We start from the raw sequence: 22,229 nt of genomic DNA, 5'->3' as shown, positions 1-22,229 counted from the left end.
TACATAGCTCAGTGGTTAACGCTACTGACTTTGAACATCGATTACGCTGGTTCGATCCCTGCTGAAATCTAGAAAAAAGAAGTCTGATGAGGAGATGTGGTGATCTCCGAAATAGCTACTATAACTTCAACCGCTTAGACTGTGGTGCTTTTTCAATTTTTCCTAATAAACAATCGTGGTACAAAGCTCAATAGAGATATTAAAAATAAAATGTTAATAAGCCACATTAGCATTGACAAATACATAGTTTAGGAAGAGCCTGCCTGAAACTATACAAAAAAGCAAATGGATGTATAGAACTGACAACAACAACCACGCTGTCGAGTTTAAATAGCGGCAAATCAGCTGCACTTGATAGTAGTTGGTTGAATAAGGAAAATGAATTAGCAACAAGAGTTTACGGGATGTACATAGCTCAGTGGTTAACGCTTCTGACTTTGAACAACGATTATGCAGATTCGATCCCTGCTGAAGTCTAAAAAAAAAGTCTGATGGGGAGATGTGGTGATCTCCGAATTAGCTGCTATAACTTCTACCGCTTAGACTTTGTTGCTTTTTCAGTTTTTCCTAATAAACAATCGTGGTACAAAGCTCAATAAAAATATTAAAAATAAAATGTTAATAAGCCACAGTAACATTGACAAATTTTTTTTTTTTACTATTTACTTGCGATTATATTTATTTTGATTTTTTTCTGTCAAAGCCACTGATTAAGAACTTCGAGTTACACGCTTTTAGCTGGCAGTACCGTTGATAGTTACGATCGGATTACAGCATACCAATTTCCGATTTTTCTGAACGGAACTACGAATTCGTAACTACGAAGATTCGGATTAGAGCATACGGGTGTATATTTGCTGCCAAATCTTGTGAAACCGGATCACCCAAAGGATGTAGTATTAGTACTAAATATATAAAAAAAAATCTGACTATAAGCAATATAATTTTTCCTCAAGGTGGTATAAAATCCAACCTGGACAAAGTTCAGGCAATTAGGAACTACACCAAGCCAAAAATACTTTCTAATGTTAGATCTTTTATGGGACTGGCGAGCTACCCTGCAGCAATTCAGACTCACCCTAGGTTAGCCCTCAGATAGTCCCTATTGTTACCAGCACTAGTCCCTCATAATTCCCCTGCCAATGGTTTCAACTGCCATTTTTAGCATTGGCGTGTCATTGGAAAAGGACCGGTCCACTAAACAGTGACTTTAAGATAGTCCTGGACTCGTCCAATTTTGGAGATTTTATTTCGTTAGAACACGATTGCGTTCTGCACTTCACAGATGCTTTTTCATACTTCGGAAACACAAAAAAAAATTATTTTAGCATTTTATAACCATGTTGCTTCTGACGGCATTTGAACCCGGACCCTCCTGAAAGCTAACAAATAGTGGCAGCATCTCTGCGCACTGAGCTACAGCCACGCATGTGAATGTGTGTTCAAATGTTCACTTTGAATCAAGGCCAGACGAAGCGATTGGGGCATTTACAGAGTGGTGTTCTTTAAATTTTTTGTCATTGGTTTGGCGAACCGAATTAAAAGGCACAGAAGGCATTAAAAGTGTTCGCGATGCAAAGAATTTGCACAAGCTGGTAAAAGCGAACACTCTTAATGCATATTTAAATTTCGTCCGCTAATCCATTCGCTTCGCCAAACTGTTCGCTTCGCACGGGATAATACCACCCTAAAATTATGTGATATAATTTTCCTTTTAAATAAAATGCGGGCGAGAAATATCGTTTTAAATGTAATTATTGGTATACCTTTTTGATTTATTTGCCGCTAGTATGTTAATTTAGTGACCAAAATATTCGCTGCCAAGCGTTCATTGTAGCAAGCACTGGCGTTACGCGCGCTGCTGTCACAGAGACGTCAACGAAGTTACGAAAACAAATAATTGTTTTGCTCATTCCTACTTAAGGCACCACTTGGTACTACTTTTCTCCTTCAAAATTCATTTTCGTTTGTTGTGATTCGATTTTTCTTTCACGAGATATACCAGTTTTAATGTGGAGTACTTCGGGATTAGCTATGCTTAGAGCATTTCTGCGTTCAGATTTGGATTTAGCACCAACAGATCTACAAGAAAAGACGTGTTTACCTCAGGTGGTAACAAAAAAGTAAAATTTTGTCGAACTGTGTTATTGGGGAGGCAGAAATCGCGTCAACACGCACTTTCGTCATGTTTGGCCAGAAAACAAGTAGGCACAGTTTGAAATGGTCAAAGACGTGGTAAAAAAAAATGTTGTAAATGCAATTCACTGCGAATCACCCATTATCGCTTCCATTCAGCATAGACTTGTTGAGTCTCTTCCGGCAACAAGATCCGTGTAATCAAAAAACTTAGTGATCGACATATTTGATAAAAGCGAACAAAGGGAAATAGTGTTGCAGGAACAAAAACGAGCACACAGGGCTGCATAAGAAAACACAAAGCAACTTTTGCGAGATTACTTCTTTCCGAAAAGGGTGCAACTTGCAAATAACGTGCTAGCAAAACTTGTTCAAAAGGCAAATATGATCGCCATCTTAAAAGATTGCAGAAGATCCAATTTTATCCTTCGCGAGTGAATATCTGCGTGTGGACATTTTCTCTACTGATAAGAAATATTTTCGGTAGTTCAACCTATAGCATCAAGATCCATCGTTGATCTGAAAGCTTCAAATTATTAAGCCGATGAACTTTTTATTGCGATAATGAAAAGTCCCTGAACTCTGAAACGATCAAATCGATTTTGGCAAACAATTTCAATGTGCAACTGGCTAATGCTCTTCCATTACATAGCACATCAAACGGTCAAGTGGAGAGATTCCACAGCACCTTGCTGGAAATCGCTAGATGTCTTAAACTAGATATACTGAAAAATCGACGACACTGTTGGGCGAGTTCTGTTGGCCACCATCGAGTACAACAAATCAATTCACTCGAAAATTAAACAAAAGCCTCTTGATATATCTATATCATATCATCTATATCTATATATCTTCGGCTTCGCCAGAAACTCAGAACATGACCTAGATAGACAAAATAGGACTTTCCTGGTTGGTGAAAAAGTTTTGGTAAAAACTAATAGAAGGCATGGGAATAAAATATTGGGAGGGTGGTCATAAGGACACTATAAAATGAAAAATTAAGCCACCATGGTTACCTTTAATTTACTTCTTATTTTACTACTCCTTCTCTTAGGTTTACTCTAATACTTCTAATAATGACTGCTATGGGAAAAGTTACCGATTTCACTCACTCCGACTTCAAACCAATTACAGATGGGAACGCTATATGTAATATGGAAAGACTATGGCATCTTAATCCATACCACAAGTTTGACAACCTATTTAGAAATAACAACAGAGACCACAATCTTGGAAAACAACAACTTTACACAATCACATATAAACAGAGTCTTTTAATCAGACACAAACTATTTGAAAACTTTACTCTCATCCATAATGATACAATAATAAGTAAAGTCGGAATTTTAATACTCTCACCCCATAAGATATACCGAAAAAATGTAACCCTATTTTTTATTTTCAAATCAAAAAATATTTAGAGGTCGCTCAAAGCGCACAAAACATTACCCATGCATTTTATATGGGAAAAAGAACTTTTCGTGGAAATGGTATAGAATTTTTGAAAACCATTATATTTCGATCATGAAAATTCTGGTTCTCTTCAGGAGCCTTCCAATAACAATACCCAATTGTTTATTTAACCATTTTTTATACTAAAAATTTTTTATTTGTCCCCCTCATAGCATTTTCTGCCATTTTCTAGGTGTTTTGGCGGACCTATAAATATAGTTACTATGAAAAACTAAGTAAATAAATAATAGGATATTATTATTAGGAGTGTCCTGAGGAGAAACAGAGCTTTCCGATCGAAAAATATTGATTTTCGAGAATTCTATACCATTTCTACGAAAAGTTGTTTTTCGCCCAAATAAAATGCATGGAAAACTTTGAGCGCTTTGAGCGACCTCTAAATATTTTTTTTTTTTTCAAAATACCAAAATAGGGGTATAGGGTGAGAGTATAAAAATTTCGACTTTACTTTTTCACATGCATTTTTGGACCACCCTAATGATACACCTTAGGCATACAAGGAGTATACACTTTCTAGGTTCGGCCCTGAATGTAGTTGCTGGGACTCCTGATTTCAATGACTTTGAGGAGAAAATAACCAAAGAAGCGTTAACACAAATACACAGGAGCAAATAAAAAAGTTAACGGAAAGTGTTAATAGGTTAATAAAAAATGCAAATAGTAAACAGATCTGCAAGGGTCATATCTTTGAAATTTGGCTTACCCGAAACCGAATATTAATATTGATATTAGAAAACTTAATGTTATCAGTAACACTTGCAAAGATTGATATGATCAACCCCGTAATTTTGGATGATAATAATGTTCAATCCATTCTCAATAAGCAATTTATGAATATCAATGCAACAGAATTAATAAAAGTCGCTAAAATTAAGGATTTACAAAATAATCAGCTTTTACATTTTATTGTTAAGTTACCTAGACCTAAAATGGTTTGTAGAAAGGTTAGCTTATTTCCTGTGCCGCATAACGGGACTATACTTCATTTTAACCACAAGATCATAACAGAGTGTGAAAATAGATCATTTGCTATTGGATAGTGTCATCCTGCTGTCACAACAACATTTCGTAAAGCCTTGCCAAGCCCAACGTGTGCCCAACAGATATAATCTGGTAGTACTGCGCATTGCACCTCTGAGCCCAGCAATCTTAAGTCAATAGAAATAATTGTAAATAGTGTCATAATCCTCAACGATCACATGGTAGTGATAAGAGCAGGAGACAAAGCCGAATGGACTATCAGCGCCATGTATCTGATAACTTTCGACGATACGGTTCAGATAAATACATCGAGCTACAGGAACCGCAACAACATCATTAAGAAAACGCCTGGTACCGCGGCTTCATCGCTTCTAAATCTCACTGGGTACCAAACGGAACTGAGCTTGCCCTACCTTCATAACATGAACGTCAATAATCTACGTTACATTGGAAAATGGATACAAAATTAATTGCAAATCCGGCCTTGTCAGCTTTTGCAGCTACTGTTGTTTTAATTCTTCGCTAGGTCAGCGTGCAACTATTCAAGCGCATGAAAGCACGGCGCCAAACCCATGCCATTCAAGTGGTCGTGGAAAGTCTGAAGAGAACCGAGGATGGATCACATTTAAGCCAGGGAGAAGTTAACACGAGTAGTGGCCAAGTGAGCAAACAACTTAAGTTGTGTAAGTAATCGAACTAATTACGTAAACAATTTGTTCTTTGGCATTCCAACGCTATTCATTGTATTCCATACTTATAATGAAATATGTGTAATGCAATACTTTGCACAAGCAGTTTGGTAAACACAAATGCTGATTGAACGGTTTGTACTGAATAAACAGAAATGCTGTAAACGGTTCACGGCACCATTGCGGCTCAGGAAGGAAGGGTTATGTTAGGTTAGGTTTGGTTGAAGCGGCTGACTACATTCCACATGAGAAAGAGGCACATTTACATCCAATAGGTGCGTTGTGATACCAATTAGGAGCTCGAATCCGAACCTGTCCGTTTACCTAGAAGTGGAACCATTTGGTTAGGATGAGAAAGTGTGAGAATTCGTAAATGCCTGCTTCATTTAAAGCGGAGAGGCAGACAAACTGGTAGTGGTGAAATGAGCGTATTTTCGTCCACATGTAGGCGGGGCAGTGACATAGGTAGTGCTCCATGCTCCCGATTTTGTCCTCGCCGCGGCAACCACGGCAGAAGTCATTAGCCGGCAAACCCATTCTGCTAGAATGCCTTCCCATTAGGCAGTGGCCTGTAATAATACCGGTCACTAGCCTTAGTACAGGGCGTTCTAACGCAATGAGTTCGTCGGATATTTTCTTGTCGAAGCTGGGCCAGATTTGTCGACTCGTCCCACACGTGGGTTCTTCCGACCACCTTTTGTTTGCCTTCCCAAACGAAGTATGCCCTGAGCCATGTCTTGCAGGTAGATGGGGGTATGCCCGCTGCATGAGAGGAGTTGACGTCAGACAGGGTGGTTCGCTTCCTCGCAAGCTCGTTCGCAACACGGTTACCTTGAATGTCCCTGTTGCTTGGTACCTACACGATGTGAGTAATAAACTTTGATTTTTGCATTCAATCCGCATTCTCCAGACCAGGTTTCCACGATACTCAAGGCGTTCTGCAACATTTCTCTCAGGATTTGTGGGTGTTTACCGGTTTCAGTTAGGGCAAGGTCATCGGCATATGCAATAGCGTTGCAGCCAGTGTCCTGTAAGCGCACGAGAATGGTGTTTACCGTAAGATTCCAGAGAAGTGGTGAGCTCCACCTATCTCCAAATACATAGTTCTCCGGTTGAGGAGAACACGGACAAAGTCCACCAGGGATCGATCCAGTCCGATCTGGATCTTAGATGCTCTCTCGCCTCTGGGAGGACATTATTAAAGGCTCCTTCTACGTCTAGAAAGATACCCAGTATTAAGTCCTTGTATTCCAAGCATTTTTCAATATCGGAAACGATTTTGTGGAGTGCTATTCCACAGATTTGCCTCCGGAGTAGGCCTCTAGTGTAGTAGAGTAGAGTAGTAGTAAAGTAGGAAAATGCCATCCATCCTAGGGGATTTGAAAGGTTTAAAAGATCTTGCAACCCAATCAAATTCCCGTGGAGCCGGGACGGACTTACTCGGCGCTACGTAGCAGCCAGGGGAGTGTGTATCTACAAGAATCTCCAGCATATCATCCGAAGATGAAATCGACTCTCCGTTTGGCCTTTGGATGTAACTGGGAGAAAAGCGACTCTTTGATAAGAACTTCCGTAACCGGTTGCCTTCCAAATGTTCCTCAATGTTGTTACAGAAGTTTTTCCATGATGTCCTCTGAGCCTTTTTGATAGCTCGCTTGATATTTCTTAAGGATTCCTTATAAGAGTGCCATAATCCACCTCTTTTCGTCTTAATACAGAGCTTCCTGCATTATCAGGGAGGCGATTTCTTCGTTCCAACAATGTGACTTCTTTTTTCACTTCGGAATTATGATAGGGCAGGAGGTGGAAAAAGCCGCGCTACAGGCTTTGGTGATATGGTCCACTGCTTCTTAAATTTTTTCCATTGAACGTAGTCCTCCGAGAGAAGCATGCTGGAAGTCAACAGATTCCGTTTCATCAGATGTTATCGGTAAGCGAGACTTACTGTTAATAGCGCTTCTAAAAAGGAGGTCCGAGCATATACTCCTGAACTTGTTCCAGTCGGTTCGTCTCCTATTTCTGTAAGCGACTGGAGATGGTGGTTAGAAAGAGATCATAAAATTTGTGTATCTCTGATCGGAAAATGCATGGTCATTTGAGTCATGCTACTAAGTAAAATTTTCTGAGAAACTATCCCACAAAAGAGAAATGTCTAGCACCTCCCTTCTGTTAGAGGTAACAAAAGTTAGCCTACTTCCACAACGTCCCGCAACCAGGTCAAGGGATAAGTGGCGTGATCGTGTACCATGTACGATGAGACCAGCCAAAGTGGTTTTGACCAAACTTTCACGCATATTCTCGCCGTGTCCTCGTCACTAAACTGTGTGAGTAGAAGATTAGAAACAGTTTTCTTTATTAAAATGCATGATCTAATCTTACCTATCACAGGGGCTGACACGCCATGATATGCATTAGAGTTGAGTCCACAAATCTTCTGGTGTGCTACCCAAGGTTCCTGGACATATACGAGCTCCTCGCCTCTTGCGTCTAGGTGCAGCCGATGCTGCCTTCGAATGGTGGAGGTTAATTTGTAGGACCCTCACCATTGTCAGACATGCTCATGATCTCGTCGTCCATTGTGTCCTGGCTGTCGTCCTTGGGCGCTACTTCTGTTACGTCAGCGTCCTCATCGTCCGAAGCCAGTAGCCGGTCCTCCGAGATCTTGATCCATCTAATGAATGAATGATCCTAAAAGGCTAGTCACGGAACTAGTATCGCTGTCCGTGCCTACATATGACTCCAAGGTCTGAGTCTTTGCTTGTCCGTCCAAGTTTTCCTGGGGCGGAACTGGTTCACTCTCCCCTTTCATAGAGTCGTCTTGAGAAACAGGGTTGGAAGCAACGGGTTCACATGTAGTGTCTCTCGTGTTTTTGGGAAATGTCCTCATTCTCTTTTTGGGTTTTGAGGGTTATGAAGTAAAAGCCGTAGATTATTACCCCATTGTTTTCTGCGAATATGGGCAGAAAGTCTTCCTTTATAACAAACGTGATATATCTCGGCTGATCCTTCACCTCGCTGACCTTCACTACTCTCCAATCAAGGGTTGGTAGTGAGCCGTCGGAGAGCTGGATTATCTCCAAGATATCTCATTCGGGCTTGGCGGGTTCTTCTGGCACCAAGGCCCGGGCCCGGGGCGTACAAGGAATTTCATCCCTATGAACGGCCGCCAGGTTGGCGCCGGGCCACAGTTCACCCAGCATGGCTATGGCTTTATTATATAGTTTCACTGACCTTTCGTCGGCAGAGGAAACCAATTTTATGTGGACCTGGTGAAGGCCCGCGTCTCGGACTACAGAGAGGGTCCTGGGTTTTTGCCAAGAATCTCCTAGTAGACCCGGCAGGAGCCCACAAGGACGTCCGCCGTCAGGTTCCTCTCCATGTGCCCCTATCAATAATTTCTAGGCCTAGATGGTTTTAGCGATATCGTTGAAAGCCCTTTGTGCCCGAACAGGGTTAATAGGGTCGGAAGAATTTATATATCTGGGCTTTTTAAGTTCCCTCTCAGTGCTCTTATCCACTGACCGTTGTCTCTTTGAGCCCAATGGCTTGGAAGTTTTGGAAGCTGCCTCATGGTTCACGGAGGCGTCCATGCTCTCCGTCAGTTTCCGGCTTACCGCAAGGATGACCTTGATCCACTCCTTGGCTTACCGCAAGGACGCCCTTGGTCCTTTTTTTCCTGGTTTGCAGGATTTTCGCCAAATTTCTCGAGAAGCTTTGAGGCGGTTCCTCGCTCCCGTTGTAGGCCTACCAGATACCGTGCCCGCAATGAGCTCTTTAGTGCCGGGTGCCTACACAGCCTCGGCCGCTGTTGAACTACCCTCGAGGGATTTGTCCATAGCCGCTTTGGCCGACAAGCTATTTCAATCGGCTGTTCAGGCCTACTTTGCGAGTCAGTCGCCGGTTCCTTGGGTCGCTCGAGGGGTACGTTGGAGCTGGTGGTGAGCGCGTAGGGTCTTTCAAGCTTGCCCGAATAAAGTTGGCCGGTAGCCAAGGGTTTTTTGATATGATTAACGCCGTGTCCGTCGGTGGCATTTTTACCCGTACAGGGATGCGGGTTAGGGTTAGAGTAAGTAAGGAAAATTGTGTTAAGTTTAATTGATAAGTTGAGCTCAAATTGGCCGCAAGAAAACAGCGGACTAAACAAATGACACAGATATATATATTTTGTATTTTTGTAATTTATACGCCTATTTTCCTTAACTTTAGTTACAAGGTTTAAATCCGCTTGATTATAATATTTACAAGCCAAATAAAAGGTTTATAGGAAAGTAAGGGTATTCATCTCAACGAGTAAATGCCCTGTAACCACGTCAACTTACTTAATTTTGTATGTATATCCGGTTTATTTACCAAGTTTACGGGTTTACGAGGCATTTAAGCCTTTTCACGAATAACCATAATATATTAGACATTGTATGTACATACAATCAACTTATGCAACTTACCTCTCCCAAAACTTTTCCTTTGAGTCTTCAACGAGGAATGGTTTAAGTGGGTAGCTTATTTCATTGCCCATGTAAGAATATGATAAATATAAACACGTAAGTACAGATGCCTGTAGTTCCGATTCTTTGGTTTCTTCGCCATCTACCAGTTCCCGTATTAACATGTACACAAAAACGACATTTGCTGGATTTATAAATGCTACGTCCTGAAACAGGAATTTTGGAAAAAATCAGGGAAGTGATAAAAATCTTAAGCGCTATGTATAAAAGCACTTGGTTAAGGTAGGTATGTACATTAGAGTAGTCTTAGAAATATTCGAATTGTCTAAAACTTAAAAATACAAGGCTTAAGACGAATTGTCCCTAAGATGAACCCTATTGTGGATACCAAGTCGGAAATGCAACTACTTTAAAAGCAATTTAAAAAGTAGTTGGAATTCTTCCTTTTTCATATAAGCAACTAACTAACTAATATGGCGATGTCCTAGGAGCAAATCAATTATCCGACTCTGCATTTGATTTCAACCAAAATTAAAATATATTTGGCTGAAAGGATATTAAAATGAGTTTTTTTGTAGCTGCAATAATATTAGTCCATTTCCAACTACTTTAGATTCCATTTGTTTCCAAATATTTTAAAATCGATTTGTTTCCAACACTTTCAAATTTTGTTTGTTTCTAACTATTTTCATACCTCTCTGCTTCCAACTATTTTAAAACCTATTCGTTTCCAATTACATGTATACCTGTCTGTTTACACTATTTATAAATATGTTTCTTTTGTGGTAACTATAAAATTTTATTATCTTTTTGTTTCAACTAAAGTACATTTCAATTCAGTTAATTTTAAACATTTACACTCCAATTCATTGCTAAGTATTTATGTATATAAACAAGAAATTTACATTTTGGTAATGATCGGTAATCGATACTCACATTGGAACTTTTAAAGAAACTTATGCTAATTTCTGTTTTTTGCGATTTAAAACAATTCACGTTCGCTAAATAAAGAAATTTACACTAAAAATACTGTTGGGAATCGTCACTCGCATTGGAGATTTTAGAGAAACTTAACCTAGATAATTTTTTTAATTTAAGCAATTTTTTTTCATGCTTTCGCCGTAAAAATTTTGTTTTTTACGGTCTGAATATCCTTCGGAATTATGTCATCTGGATCCTTTTCGTCAATATAAAAAGCATCTAATATCGATAGAGGAATAATTAAAAAATTGTTTATGTTCCGCATTCAAGAATTTCAGTCACTATCTTATCTTTAAAAAGTGGATAAAAGTTTTTGTAATCGTTTAACCTTTTTTTCCGTGAGTGCCATCGACGTTGTATTTCAGTATTACCTCTTTAGTAAAATGGAAAAAAGCATCTTCTTGGGCTTTCCTTTCATTAAAGACTTCATACCATCAAGCTATTGAATATTTAGGTGAAAGGTAGTGATTGTTTATTACGCTTAGTTTATTAAGGAAGTACAAGTGATGAATATATTTAGTACTCACATAAATCAATTTATTATCCTTATTTATATTACAGTCCACGGCTGCGAAAGTGTCATCTGTTTCCACTGGAAATGAAGAATTGAACGAAACTACATCGTTTTGTTAACGGATCAGGGATTTTATTGGCACAGTTTGACCCGCTAGCACCTTCATAACAGCTTCGTCTTAGCTTTTGTTGTCCTCTGTTAAAAAAAAAGTAAGTGCGCCTGAGCCACACTGTAGAAGTGAAACTTACGTTACTTATCTATCTATACATACACACATCTGCTTTTGCTTAAGGTTATATTTTTTCGCTTTTTTTCTATCAATGGCGATCCCTAACTCTACCACTGTTCGTTTTAATAACATTCATGTTATTCTGTTTTTCCATTATCTTCATTTTTATCATTATACTCTATCGATAACAAAATCGATTATAACGTCCATCAAAATACCGATACCAAAATCGATGACAAATTCGATAAAAATTTCAATAGCAACATCGATAATACCGTTGGTAGCTAAATCGATCAAAATATCGATAACAAAATCGATAAGTATCGATAACAAAATCGATAAATATCGATGACAAAATCTATTTATATCGATAACTTAATCGATAAATATCGATAACAAATTCGATAAATATCGATAACCAAATCAATAAATATCGATAACAAAATCGATAAATATCGATAACAAAATCGGATAAATATCGATAACAAAATTGATAAATATCGCTAACAAAGTCGATAAATATCGATAACAAAACCGATAAAAATCTCGATTATTTTATCGGTAGATCTCGAGAATCCCGAAAATCTCTAAAATCCAAAAATAATTCCCAGATTGAGTCTCTGTGTCTCTCTCTATATCCTTTCCTCTGTAATTACCTCTATTTTAATCTTTCTTCCCCTACCTTTATCTTTGCTTTTATCGGTATCCTCATCCTCCTCTTTGTCTGCACTTTTATGTTCATCATTTTTTTCAGCTACATATTACCCTTCACATTTGTTCTTATATATATAAGTAAAGTGTTTAGATTTACCTTGGTCTTCATTTTTGCCTTTGTCTTTACGCATCTTTGTTTTTGTTGTTATTTTTACCTTTGCCTTTATTCTTTTCTTCATTTATGTACGTAGTCACCTTTACTTTCATTCTTGTATTGGTCTTTTTCTAAGTGTTATTCTTTAACCTTTTGTTAGCAAATTTTTGTTAAATTTATAGATACCATATGCATACATATAAGAAGCACTTGTTTCAGCCCCAACCATTTGCGTTGCACCATTTCCCTTGCACCATTTCCGTTGCATCAGTTCTATTGCATCATTTCCGTTGCATATACACAAGAAGTATTTGTTTCAGCCCCAATCATTTCCGTTGCACCATTTCCGTCCCGACCAGTTCCGTGTGCAATTTCCGCTGAATTTGCTAATTTACTCCCAACCAACCAACCGCCGCTAAAGAAGTTTCACTTCAAAAAAAAAAAACAGTATAAATATGCAGACATGTTAGAACATATCGGTAGCTCGGTGCAATAACGGCACAATTCAGAATTCAAAAAATTAAAACTGTTACTACTTTGAAGTGGCTCATGTCTCTAATCCTTGTCGAATCCATGTCGAATCTTTTGTACTTTCTTCAGCAGTCCTTACTGTTTACTTTAGTAAAGGATGGCAATGGATTAGAGAAGGATTTAAGATAAGAGCCACTTAACAGTAGTAACGGTTTATGTTTTTTGAAGTTTGAATTGTGTCGTTATTGCACAGGACCATCGATATACAGAATAAAAATGTACAGGTGTACATACAAAAATAATATCACAAAGTGACTGTGACTCAAACAACTGACAACAAGATAATTTTTTCAATGCTCACGTGTTTTCTGGCTAAACCTTCTTCAGCATCTACAGAAGTTTCACAACATTTAGAAAAGTTCCATATATATTCATAGGTAGCTGTTGTTTGAGTCACTGTATTTATATATATATGTATATAAATATTTACCTTTAACGTCGCTGAGATCTTTCTTCAGTATTTCTATAAGCTCCGTACATTTCGAGCATCTGCTTTTCGTTTGTTTTTGTTATTTCCATAGGAAGATTTAGCCGTTTAATTTTCGACGGCACATTTTTTCCTTCAGTAACTTTTATCTTATTTTCATACATTTTATCTGTTGCCTTTTATATACTTGCAAATAGTTAATCAATAAAGTTAAGGTGCAGTGATTTTCGTAAAGTTAATATTCAAATTAGGCAATGAAGCAGTGGTATTAATATAAAGTGATTATCTTTCGGGATACCAACAAATTTGTATTTAATCTTATCTAAAGTAAACTCCTCCACTACACCCAAATTATCAGAATGAAAAGGCATATGTATGCCTAAAGATGTCAATGAATCAGTTGGTTCTTTAAAAAAGCTATCAATCGTAAGGAATTTTTTCCCATTTTTCCAATTAGAACCACAGAGTTGTAATTTTTTTTTAAAGCCAATAACTTTTAAGGAGTATTTGGTAAAACACAACAAAAATTTTCAGAAAATTTGGTACTTAAAAAATAATCACTTAAAACACAGTAAATTATTTCGTTGTTTTTATATATTTCTTTAAAATAATTTTTTTCAACAATTATATTCTTCAACACTTTTAGTAATTTGCTGCAATAATTTTGAAGGCTTCTCGACATAATTTTTCAGGGTTTGTAGCTAGTTCTCGAAGGGATAACTAGAAAACTTTGAAGCATACCCAAATTATGCTACAGAATCTACCAAATGCAAAAGCCCGTGAACATTAATATGAAATACTATTCTCCCCAAAAATGATTGTGAAGTTTTCAGCAAACAATTGCAGCATATTTTGAGCTAGTGGAACATTATTTTTTCATGTTTTAGGACATGAAAGCAACCGGTAAGCACAATGCAAGAGAAGGAATTCGTAGTAAACGTCTGGGTGAACTTTGTTTTTCAGCACAGATATACCCGAGTACAATACAAATTGACGAAACTCGGTGGCCTTCCAATTAGGTAGTTCGCAAAAACTTCTAGGTTTACACACAATTTCCTTCGGTATATTTAATCTAATGCTAACTAAGTGGTCAGATATTCCCTTTTTACCTTCTTCACTTACTTTGAAATTGGTTTTATCGTAAAACATCCTTGCAACAAATTTACTAACTACTCTAAGGTCTATTAGGTGCATGGGATCAGTGGAACTTGATTTATCATATTTAAGTTTATATTCTCGAAAGGAGTTATGTTGTTGTAAAAAAGCTTTTGGTGATGTTGCAAGAATTTTTTAGTTTTAAAATCCTCATCTGACAGTAAATCTCCACAATTAGTAGCATTAGTTAATGTATTGTTAACTTGTTTCCCTACCTGGTTACATTTAGAACACCCATTGCTGGATGTAAGGCCTGCAATGCCACATACAAACGATTTTGCAGCTTTAATTTTCAGTGTAATCATTTCGTCCCTAATTTGAATTGACTTATGTACATATTTGATAAAAACGAACAAAGGGCAATAGTGTTGCAGGAACATAAACGAGCACACAGGGCTGCACATGAAAACACAAAGCAAATTTTGGGAGACTACCTCTTTCCGAAAATAACGTGCTAGCAAATTGCAAAACTTGTTCAAAAGGTAAATATCATCGCCATCTTAAGAAACAAATGATTGCAGAAGATCCAATTTTATGCTTCGTGAGTGAATATCTGCGTGTGGACATTTTCTCTACTCAAGAGCCATCGCTGATGTGAAAGCTCCAAATTCAGTTGATGAACTTTTTTCATTTCAATTTTTCATTTTATTTATTAATCTATGCATTAGTACAGTAAGATTAAGAAATCTTTTATAGTACAACAGTAGTTTATATATGTATGAGACAATAAAGGTTATAATGAAATTTCAAATTCATGTGACGTATGATTTCGAATTTATGGCGGATTGAAAATTTCACGCTTATAGGATGTACCACGCCCCTTTTACAAAAGTATATCTACTTTACAATAAGCATCTACGATAGATATGTATGTCAACACACCAAATTTCAAAGTCATGTGACTTACGGTTTCGAAGTTATAGCTGATTAAAAATGTTACGCCTATGGGAGGTGCCACGCCTCCTAGGTGGATCTCGCTTTTTTTATACCCTAGGTTACGTCCGAGGTCACTCTCTGTACCAGTTAAAACCCCATGAAAATCCATTCAGTAGTTCCGGAGATTAGTGAGTTTAAACAGACAAACAGGCAAACAAACTACAATTTTATTATAGTTGGTTTATTCCACGCAAGCCCAAAACAGCCCAGAAAGCGTTCCTTACGCTAGAAAAATGGATAATACAGAGCGAATACCTTCCACTTTTGGATCGTAAATGTCTTCTTCCCAAAACAGCCCGGACATTTTTTCCGGGCAGAAATGTGCAAGAAGTCAATTTGAAATAGCAGTTTGTTTACATCCGATAGCAAATTTTATAAAATATAAAAATGGCAAATAGCACTAAAGGTTCAGAAAAGTAGGTATTTGCTAATTTTAGTAGCTGTATAAGATAAATCACACAAAATCATTGCTTAGAACTGATTTGTTGATTCAGGGCGCAGAAAGCGGTTTCTTGCGTTCCTCACGCTCTGGGCCCTTTGGCACGTATTGACACATTTTTGACACTTGTCAGACAGTAACTTATTTTTACGCTTTAATTACCAGAGCAGCCCGGAGAGCGTGTGGAATACAGCTAGTACTAGCAAATGACTGCCTTGCTTCGCGACGCTTTATAAGCAGTGTTGCCGCGAATCATATTTAGCGGTAGCCAAATTCCGTTAAAAATAGGGCTAAAAAAGAGCTAAAAAAGTCGTTGTGGCTAAAAATGGTAGCTAAATTTTTTACTTACATATACATATATAAGTATACACGCAAACATTTTCAATAAGTAATGGTATAAAAAACAATGAAGTCTGGAAAAAAAGCTAATATTTTATCCAACCAAAAACCTTTTTGTATAAAAGGGGAAATATACGACACCAGCTTGCTGGCTCCATCAAGTGATTGTACCATCAGGCTCAAAGCATATAACTTACCAGCATGCTGTTACAATGTTTATTTCATATATTTATTTCATAATTTTTCTACCATTTTTTTAAACATTGTTTTTTTTTTTTTTAACTCACAACTGCAATATCGTGAACTTAGTCTTCCACAAACACGGCTTTGGCTCATATAGTGCAAGAAATGTCCGCCAAAATACTTTTTACTTAGAAAATTTAGCTAATTTCACCACAGACGATACCAGCATGCTGGTACAATCATAAAATTTTCAAATAGTTTTGAAGTCACACCAGCAGCTGGCACAATGACACCACCATTACACCACAAGAACATACACGGTCAATCGACTTGATAGGCCATTTAACAAATAAAGCATATTAAGGGCCGTAAACTTATCTATTTTAAACTATAGTAGTATAAAAACGTGAGGAACATATCGTTAGCTTATTCCGCAAACGTGCTAAGTCCACTTTTTATGAAAATTGAGATTTTGATGCAGTAAGACAGCATAACTCAAAATACATCATTACCAAAAAAGAAAGTTACCGTAATGTCGTTCTAACTTGTTGTTATGCATTGGTACGCAAATGTGCTAAGTCCAAAAAAATCAAGAAAAAATATAAACACGTCTGTCCGTGTACACGATAACTCGAGATATCTCAACGAAATTTGGTATGTAGGTTGCCCTTTATCCAACGTAAGTTGGTATTAAAAATGGGCGAATCGGACTGTAATTTATAAATTTCTTCCAAACTCGGTGCACTTAATAAACCTGGTACGGAAAAGCAATTCGTTGAAAATTATTCAAATCGATTTTGGTTCGCTTTCCGTATAGCTAACGGTAAATTTCAGAAATGCGAAAACTGATATTTTAATAACTGACGACGCCAATTTACTCCAAGTTAATACTTACAACAATCTCTTAACAATAATTAAGACTGCATGACACCGCCCACTTTATGACTATAAGTTGTATCTCGGTAGCCAATTTAGCGATTTCTACTAAACGTGGTTCAATTATTTCATTGAGTCTAACTCAGGATATTATGGAAAACGTTTGAAATCGGGGAAAACGCCCCTGCTTACGACAGTATTTGATACCTGCGCCGGGTATATAAAGTTCGGTTTCGCACAAACTTATACCTCTTTACTTACTTTCAATTATTTTCTTTTATAAATGGTACATAAGTTTACGACTTAAAATAGTTATTTTTCTAATAGCAATGAAATAAAACTGTATTAGGTTATAATTTATTTTAAAACAATAAAATGTATTTAAAATAAACAATTAAATCTTTTAACAATAAAAAATAATGGATAAAAGGTTGATAGAAAATGTGCTAAGTTCACATTAAAAGAATAAAATCTTAAATAGAAAATGTGGCAAGTCCCAAAAGTGCCTATACGTTTGCAACAGCTTTATTTTGAAATTGGCCGATTATTGGTACTAAAACAAGACGAACTAAGGAAGGAAACTGCATTTACAGATGAGAAAAATATTGACAACAAAAAAAGTTAGACGGTTTTTTGTCCCTCCTGAAAATACAAAAAAAAAATGGACTTAGACCGTTTGCGAACTAAGCCAACGATATATCAGTCTTTCTTAGTTAAAAAATTCATCTCTTACATAGATAAAAAAAAAATAGATCAAATTAAGCATATACAACTTTTTCATTCCAAGTATGAATAAATTCTCCAAAGAGCTAAAAAAAGGGTTAGGGACAATTTTAAATTTATGTGGCCACAAAAAGTACGTGGTAGCTAAATGTAGCCACCAAAGGACTTAAACGGCAACACTGTTTATAAGAGCTTTTGCGTTGGCCATTACAAAAATAGTGTTGCTATGCAAAAACGGTTTGTAATGTAAAAATTATTAGTTTAGGTTGAAAGGACTGAAGAGCAGACCATAGCTTACCATAGGCCAAGAATAATACCGCTGAGATAACATATGGTATAAATGCTAATCTTCTTCATCGTTGGGATTATATTATTATTATTATTCTTCGATGCTTAGAGATGTTACTTCCACCTGTGAGATATCTCGAATATTGCAAGTTTTGCCAAGAGTGCGTAATCTATTATTATTATTCTTCGATGCTTAGAGATGTTACATCCACCTGTGAGATATCTCGAATATTGCAAGTTTTGCCAAGAGTGCGTAATCTTTTTCTATAATCCTGCTGTTCCATACGATGAAAGAGTTATCCAGTTCAAACGGGGTCATTGATATTCCTACCGTGTTCTCTCTAAGGCACTCTGCACATTAAACGGCTAGTCATAGTAGTGTAATCGTTCCGGCGTACTAAAGTATGAAGCTTTTATACCGAACACATGTATTTCAATGAAGCTCTGTATATTACGATTCATAATCATGTTTTCGCCTAATCATAAAAACTTCATGAATCGAAGCGCCCAACATTGTAAGGCGCTTGCCGTTTTGATATCGGCATTTGTTTACGTTTTTGTGCTCGAAATAAAAATTATTTGTCATTTCAGTAGGAAATAATTGAAAATTAATGATTTTGTGCTAAAATTCGTGCCAACTGTATTAAGCCATAAACGTTTATGCAATATTTTATTGCAGAAATGTTCGCGGAAGTGTATTATTGAGAAAGACCGGCCAGAAAATGTGTAATGTGCGCGCCACCAGGGCTTACGCAGGGCGCCCAAGTGTGCAGAAGTCGAGTCGTAATGCATTCGTTTTGACATGACAAAACGATTACTCTACTATGATTAGGCGCGTAATGTGCGGAGTGCCTAACTCAGCGCACTTCTTCTTGATATACCGATGCACAATGGGGCCGCCCCATATAAGCGGGTGCTCAAAATTCTGAAATCATTTTCTTCCCATTAGACTCGCTTGAACTCCTTTTTAACCGACTTCCAAAAAAGGAGGAGGTTATCAGTTCGTCGGAATATATTTTTTTTTTTTTTATGTATGTTACCGCATATCTTTGGACCACGTCAACCGATTTCGAATTGCTTTTGCATCGGAAAGGTAGTGTCTCAGAGGTGGTCCCATACTAATACGGTTAAGATCCGATCAGTGGATCATGAGATATATATATATATATATTTTTTATATGAGAGTTGAAGTCGGTTTTTTTTTTGCTAAAAATTACGTGTTAAGAGTAAATGTTTCACGTCTTAACCCATTATCCCAGTTTTCTGTAATGTCTAATGTTAAGTTAAATTGATTTTATTACTATGCAAATTATGAATAATTTAACCCATTTACAACTTTAACTTAACATACAGATGACCATATTTTAACCCATTATTTGGCAATTTTTTTATAGTCTTTCCCCAGCTAATTTTATTAAAAATAGGTAAGTTTAGGTTACAATATAATCAGGAAGAATTCGATTCGAGAATAGAACTAAGTTAGAAGCGATAAAATGTAATACAAATAACAATGTGTATTTGTTGTAATCACTAGGAAAGAGAATGGAACAGGTGAATTCATTTATATAGAGATAAGTTAGATAGTAAAAGACAGTAATGTAAAACATAATAGGATATGTACATGGTCAAAACAAAAGTGTAAGTAAAAATAATTTCAGCTTTCTGTAAACACTTTTTTAGAAATATTGGTCAAAAAGTCGAAACTATATTTAGTTTCGTCTTTGATTCGACTATGAATATGCCCCAATATGTTTTAAATCTAAAGAGAAAGAAAAGAAATATCGAAAATTAAGTAATTTATCTAAATAAAAACGTGAATCAATTAAAAAATATTTTATAAAAAATATATATATTTTTATAAAAAACTAATTAAAATAAAATAAAATAAATAGTCAAATCTTTTCAACATGTGCAGTTTTGTAACCCATTTAATTGTTGTACATTAAAGTGCAGTATTTAGTTTCGTCTTTGATTCGACTATGAATATGCCCCAATATGTTTTAAATCTAAAGAGAATGAAAGGAAAATATCGAAAATTAAGTAATGTATCTAAATAAAAACGTGAATCAATTAAAAAATATTTTATAAAAAATATATATATTTTTATAAAAAAATAATTAAAATAAAATAAAATAAATAGTCAAAACTTTTCAACATGTGCAGTTTTGTAACCCATTTAATTGTTGTACATTAAAGTGCAAGTTTAAAATAATTAGAACCTACTTTTTTCCATACGAAGTATGTTCGACGATTTTTTTTATATGGAGAAAATGAGCGGCACCTTCACCAAAAAATTGCCAAAAATCAACGGTATGTCCTAGCTACTTCAAACTGGCACTCAAGATCTTTTTTAAATATCTAACTAAAAACATCGATGTTTTTACGAAGTTTGAAACTTAGATTCGATTTTTTAAGAAATAAACCATATTTTTATAAAAAAAAATTATTAAAATTAAATAATATTAAAAAAATAGTTATGATAAGCACTACATAACGAAAACTGTGACATTTATTCCTCACAGTCGGAATCTAAATCGCATCCAAGCCCCGTTAAACTGATATTATTCGCTTCAAGTTCTACTAACTCCATTGCTTCACAAAAGAAAGATCTCCGGTTTGTGACCATTGGCAACAAGTAATCGGAGGGTCTGATGAAACTAGCGATCTATTAAAAACGTCCTCCAAACTGTCAGCGCGACTCGTTTACTTACTATAGACCTCTCTAAAAATTTTTAAAGCCCTTGTTCGAACTTAATCCTTTTCTCACTAAAGTCCTTGTTAGAAGTAAATCCGTTTTTTATTCATTGAGCAACCTTAAAAAATAAACAGTTTAAGTTCGAAATGAAACAGAATCAAACTTAACCAGAAGTATATGTTTCTGTGTTTAATTAAAATCTAAGTGAAATTTTTAAAACCAATTTATTTTAATTGCGCAAAGTGCTTTTGGTTTTGAACTCGGATTCTTAAGAAGGAAGGAACATACTTTATTGCAGTACTGTCAAGTTTAAAAGCGCTTTGCGCATAAAAAAAAAAATTATTTTGAAAATTACACTTGCAAAAAACAGAGGTTAGTTTTGTTTCTTTTTAATCATAATTTTTTTAAAACACATCAAAAAAAAAAATACACCAAAAGAATAAATATACTTAATTTTAAGTAGTGGAAACAACAAAATAACGAAATATAATACGGCTTTCTTACAGCAACAATTTGAATTTCTCAGCTTTGCAAAAAAAAATTGTTCAAATTTGTCAAGTTTGGACACGTATATCTATCTCCCAGCCGAAAAACGATAGAAAGCTGAAAACTTACTCCCAAATGCAGAATTTAATGGGGAATAATCCTGGGCTTTTATTTTTCCAAAAAAACCTTTTTTAAAAATTGAATTGAGGTCGCTTGGCCCCAGTGTGCCTGGCCCGTTGATGTGCCTAGGATATCTGTGGGTCTTAAACAATTTTGCGCTTCTTTGTATGTATACTTAAAGAATGGGGCTTTATTAATCATCGGGTTCTCTAAATATCTCGACTCCGGCGCCATCTGACGGCACCATTTTTTGCAAAAGTGTATTTTACGATTCAGGGCAGAATTTCAAATTCATGTGACGTATGATTCCGACGTTATGGTTGATTAAAAGTTTCACTCCTATGGGAGGTGCCACGCCCCCTTCCACAAACTCGTTCATATATAGCTCACCATAAGCGCCTGATATGGATATGTGTTCATACCAAATTTCAAATTCATGTGACGTATGATTTCGAAGTTATGGCTGATTTAAAATTTCACGCCTATATCATGTGCCACGCCCCTTTTACAAAAGTATATCTACTCTACAATAAGCATCTACGATAGATATGTATGCCAACACAACTAATTTCAAAGTAATGCGACTTACGGTTTCGAAGTTATAGCTGATTAAAAAAGTCACGCCTATGGGAGGTGCCACGCCAATTAACCCTAGAATACATAACCAAAAAAATCCACGTAAACACATAACCGGGGTGCCCGTGTATCCATTTACTAGTTTTTAATGTTTTAGAGGCATAATGGGTTCAAGTCAATACTGTTTGAGCGCTTGTTA

The 22,229-nt window shown here is 36.3% G+C and overlaps 1 protein-coding gene across 1 annotated transcript in view; it reads right to left on the bottom strand.

Annotated features, from left to right (window-relative positions):
* Positions 1 to 9,724: 9,724 nt before the first annotated feature.
* LOC118735044 (cyclin-dependent kinase 5 activator 1) overlaps positions 9,725 to 22,229 on the bottom strand; it is a gene marked incomplete at its 3' end in the record, with an annotated part of 199,274 nt that continues 186,769 nt past the window's right edge. The window contains 1 exon segment of the mRNA XM_036464636.1: positions 9,725 to 9,930. Within this exon segment, the coding sequence (XP_036320529.1) occupies positions 9,725 to 9,930 (206 nt within the window).

Source organism: Rhagoletis pomonella, unplaced genomic scaffold (genome assembly GCF_013731165.1).
Source record: "Rhagoletis pomonella isolate Grant_MI unplaced genomic scaffold, Rhpom_1.0 Rhpom_scaffold_00003, whole genome shotgun sequence".
Taxonomy (NCBI): domain Eukaryota; kingdom Metazoa; phylum Arthropoda; class Insecta; order Diptera; family Tephritidae; genus Rhagoletis; species Rhagoletis pomonella.
Note: the sequence above shows the minus strand (reverse complement) of the source record. Positions and strands in the feature narration are given on the sequence as shown.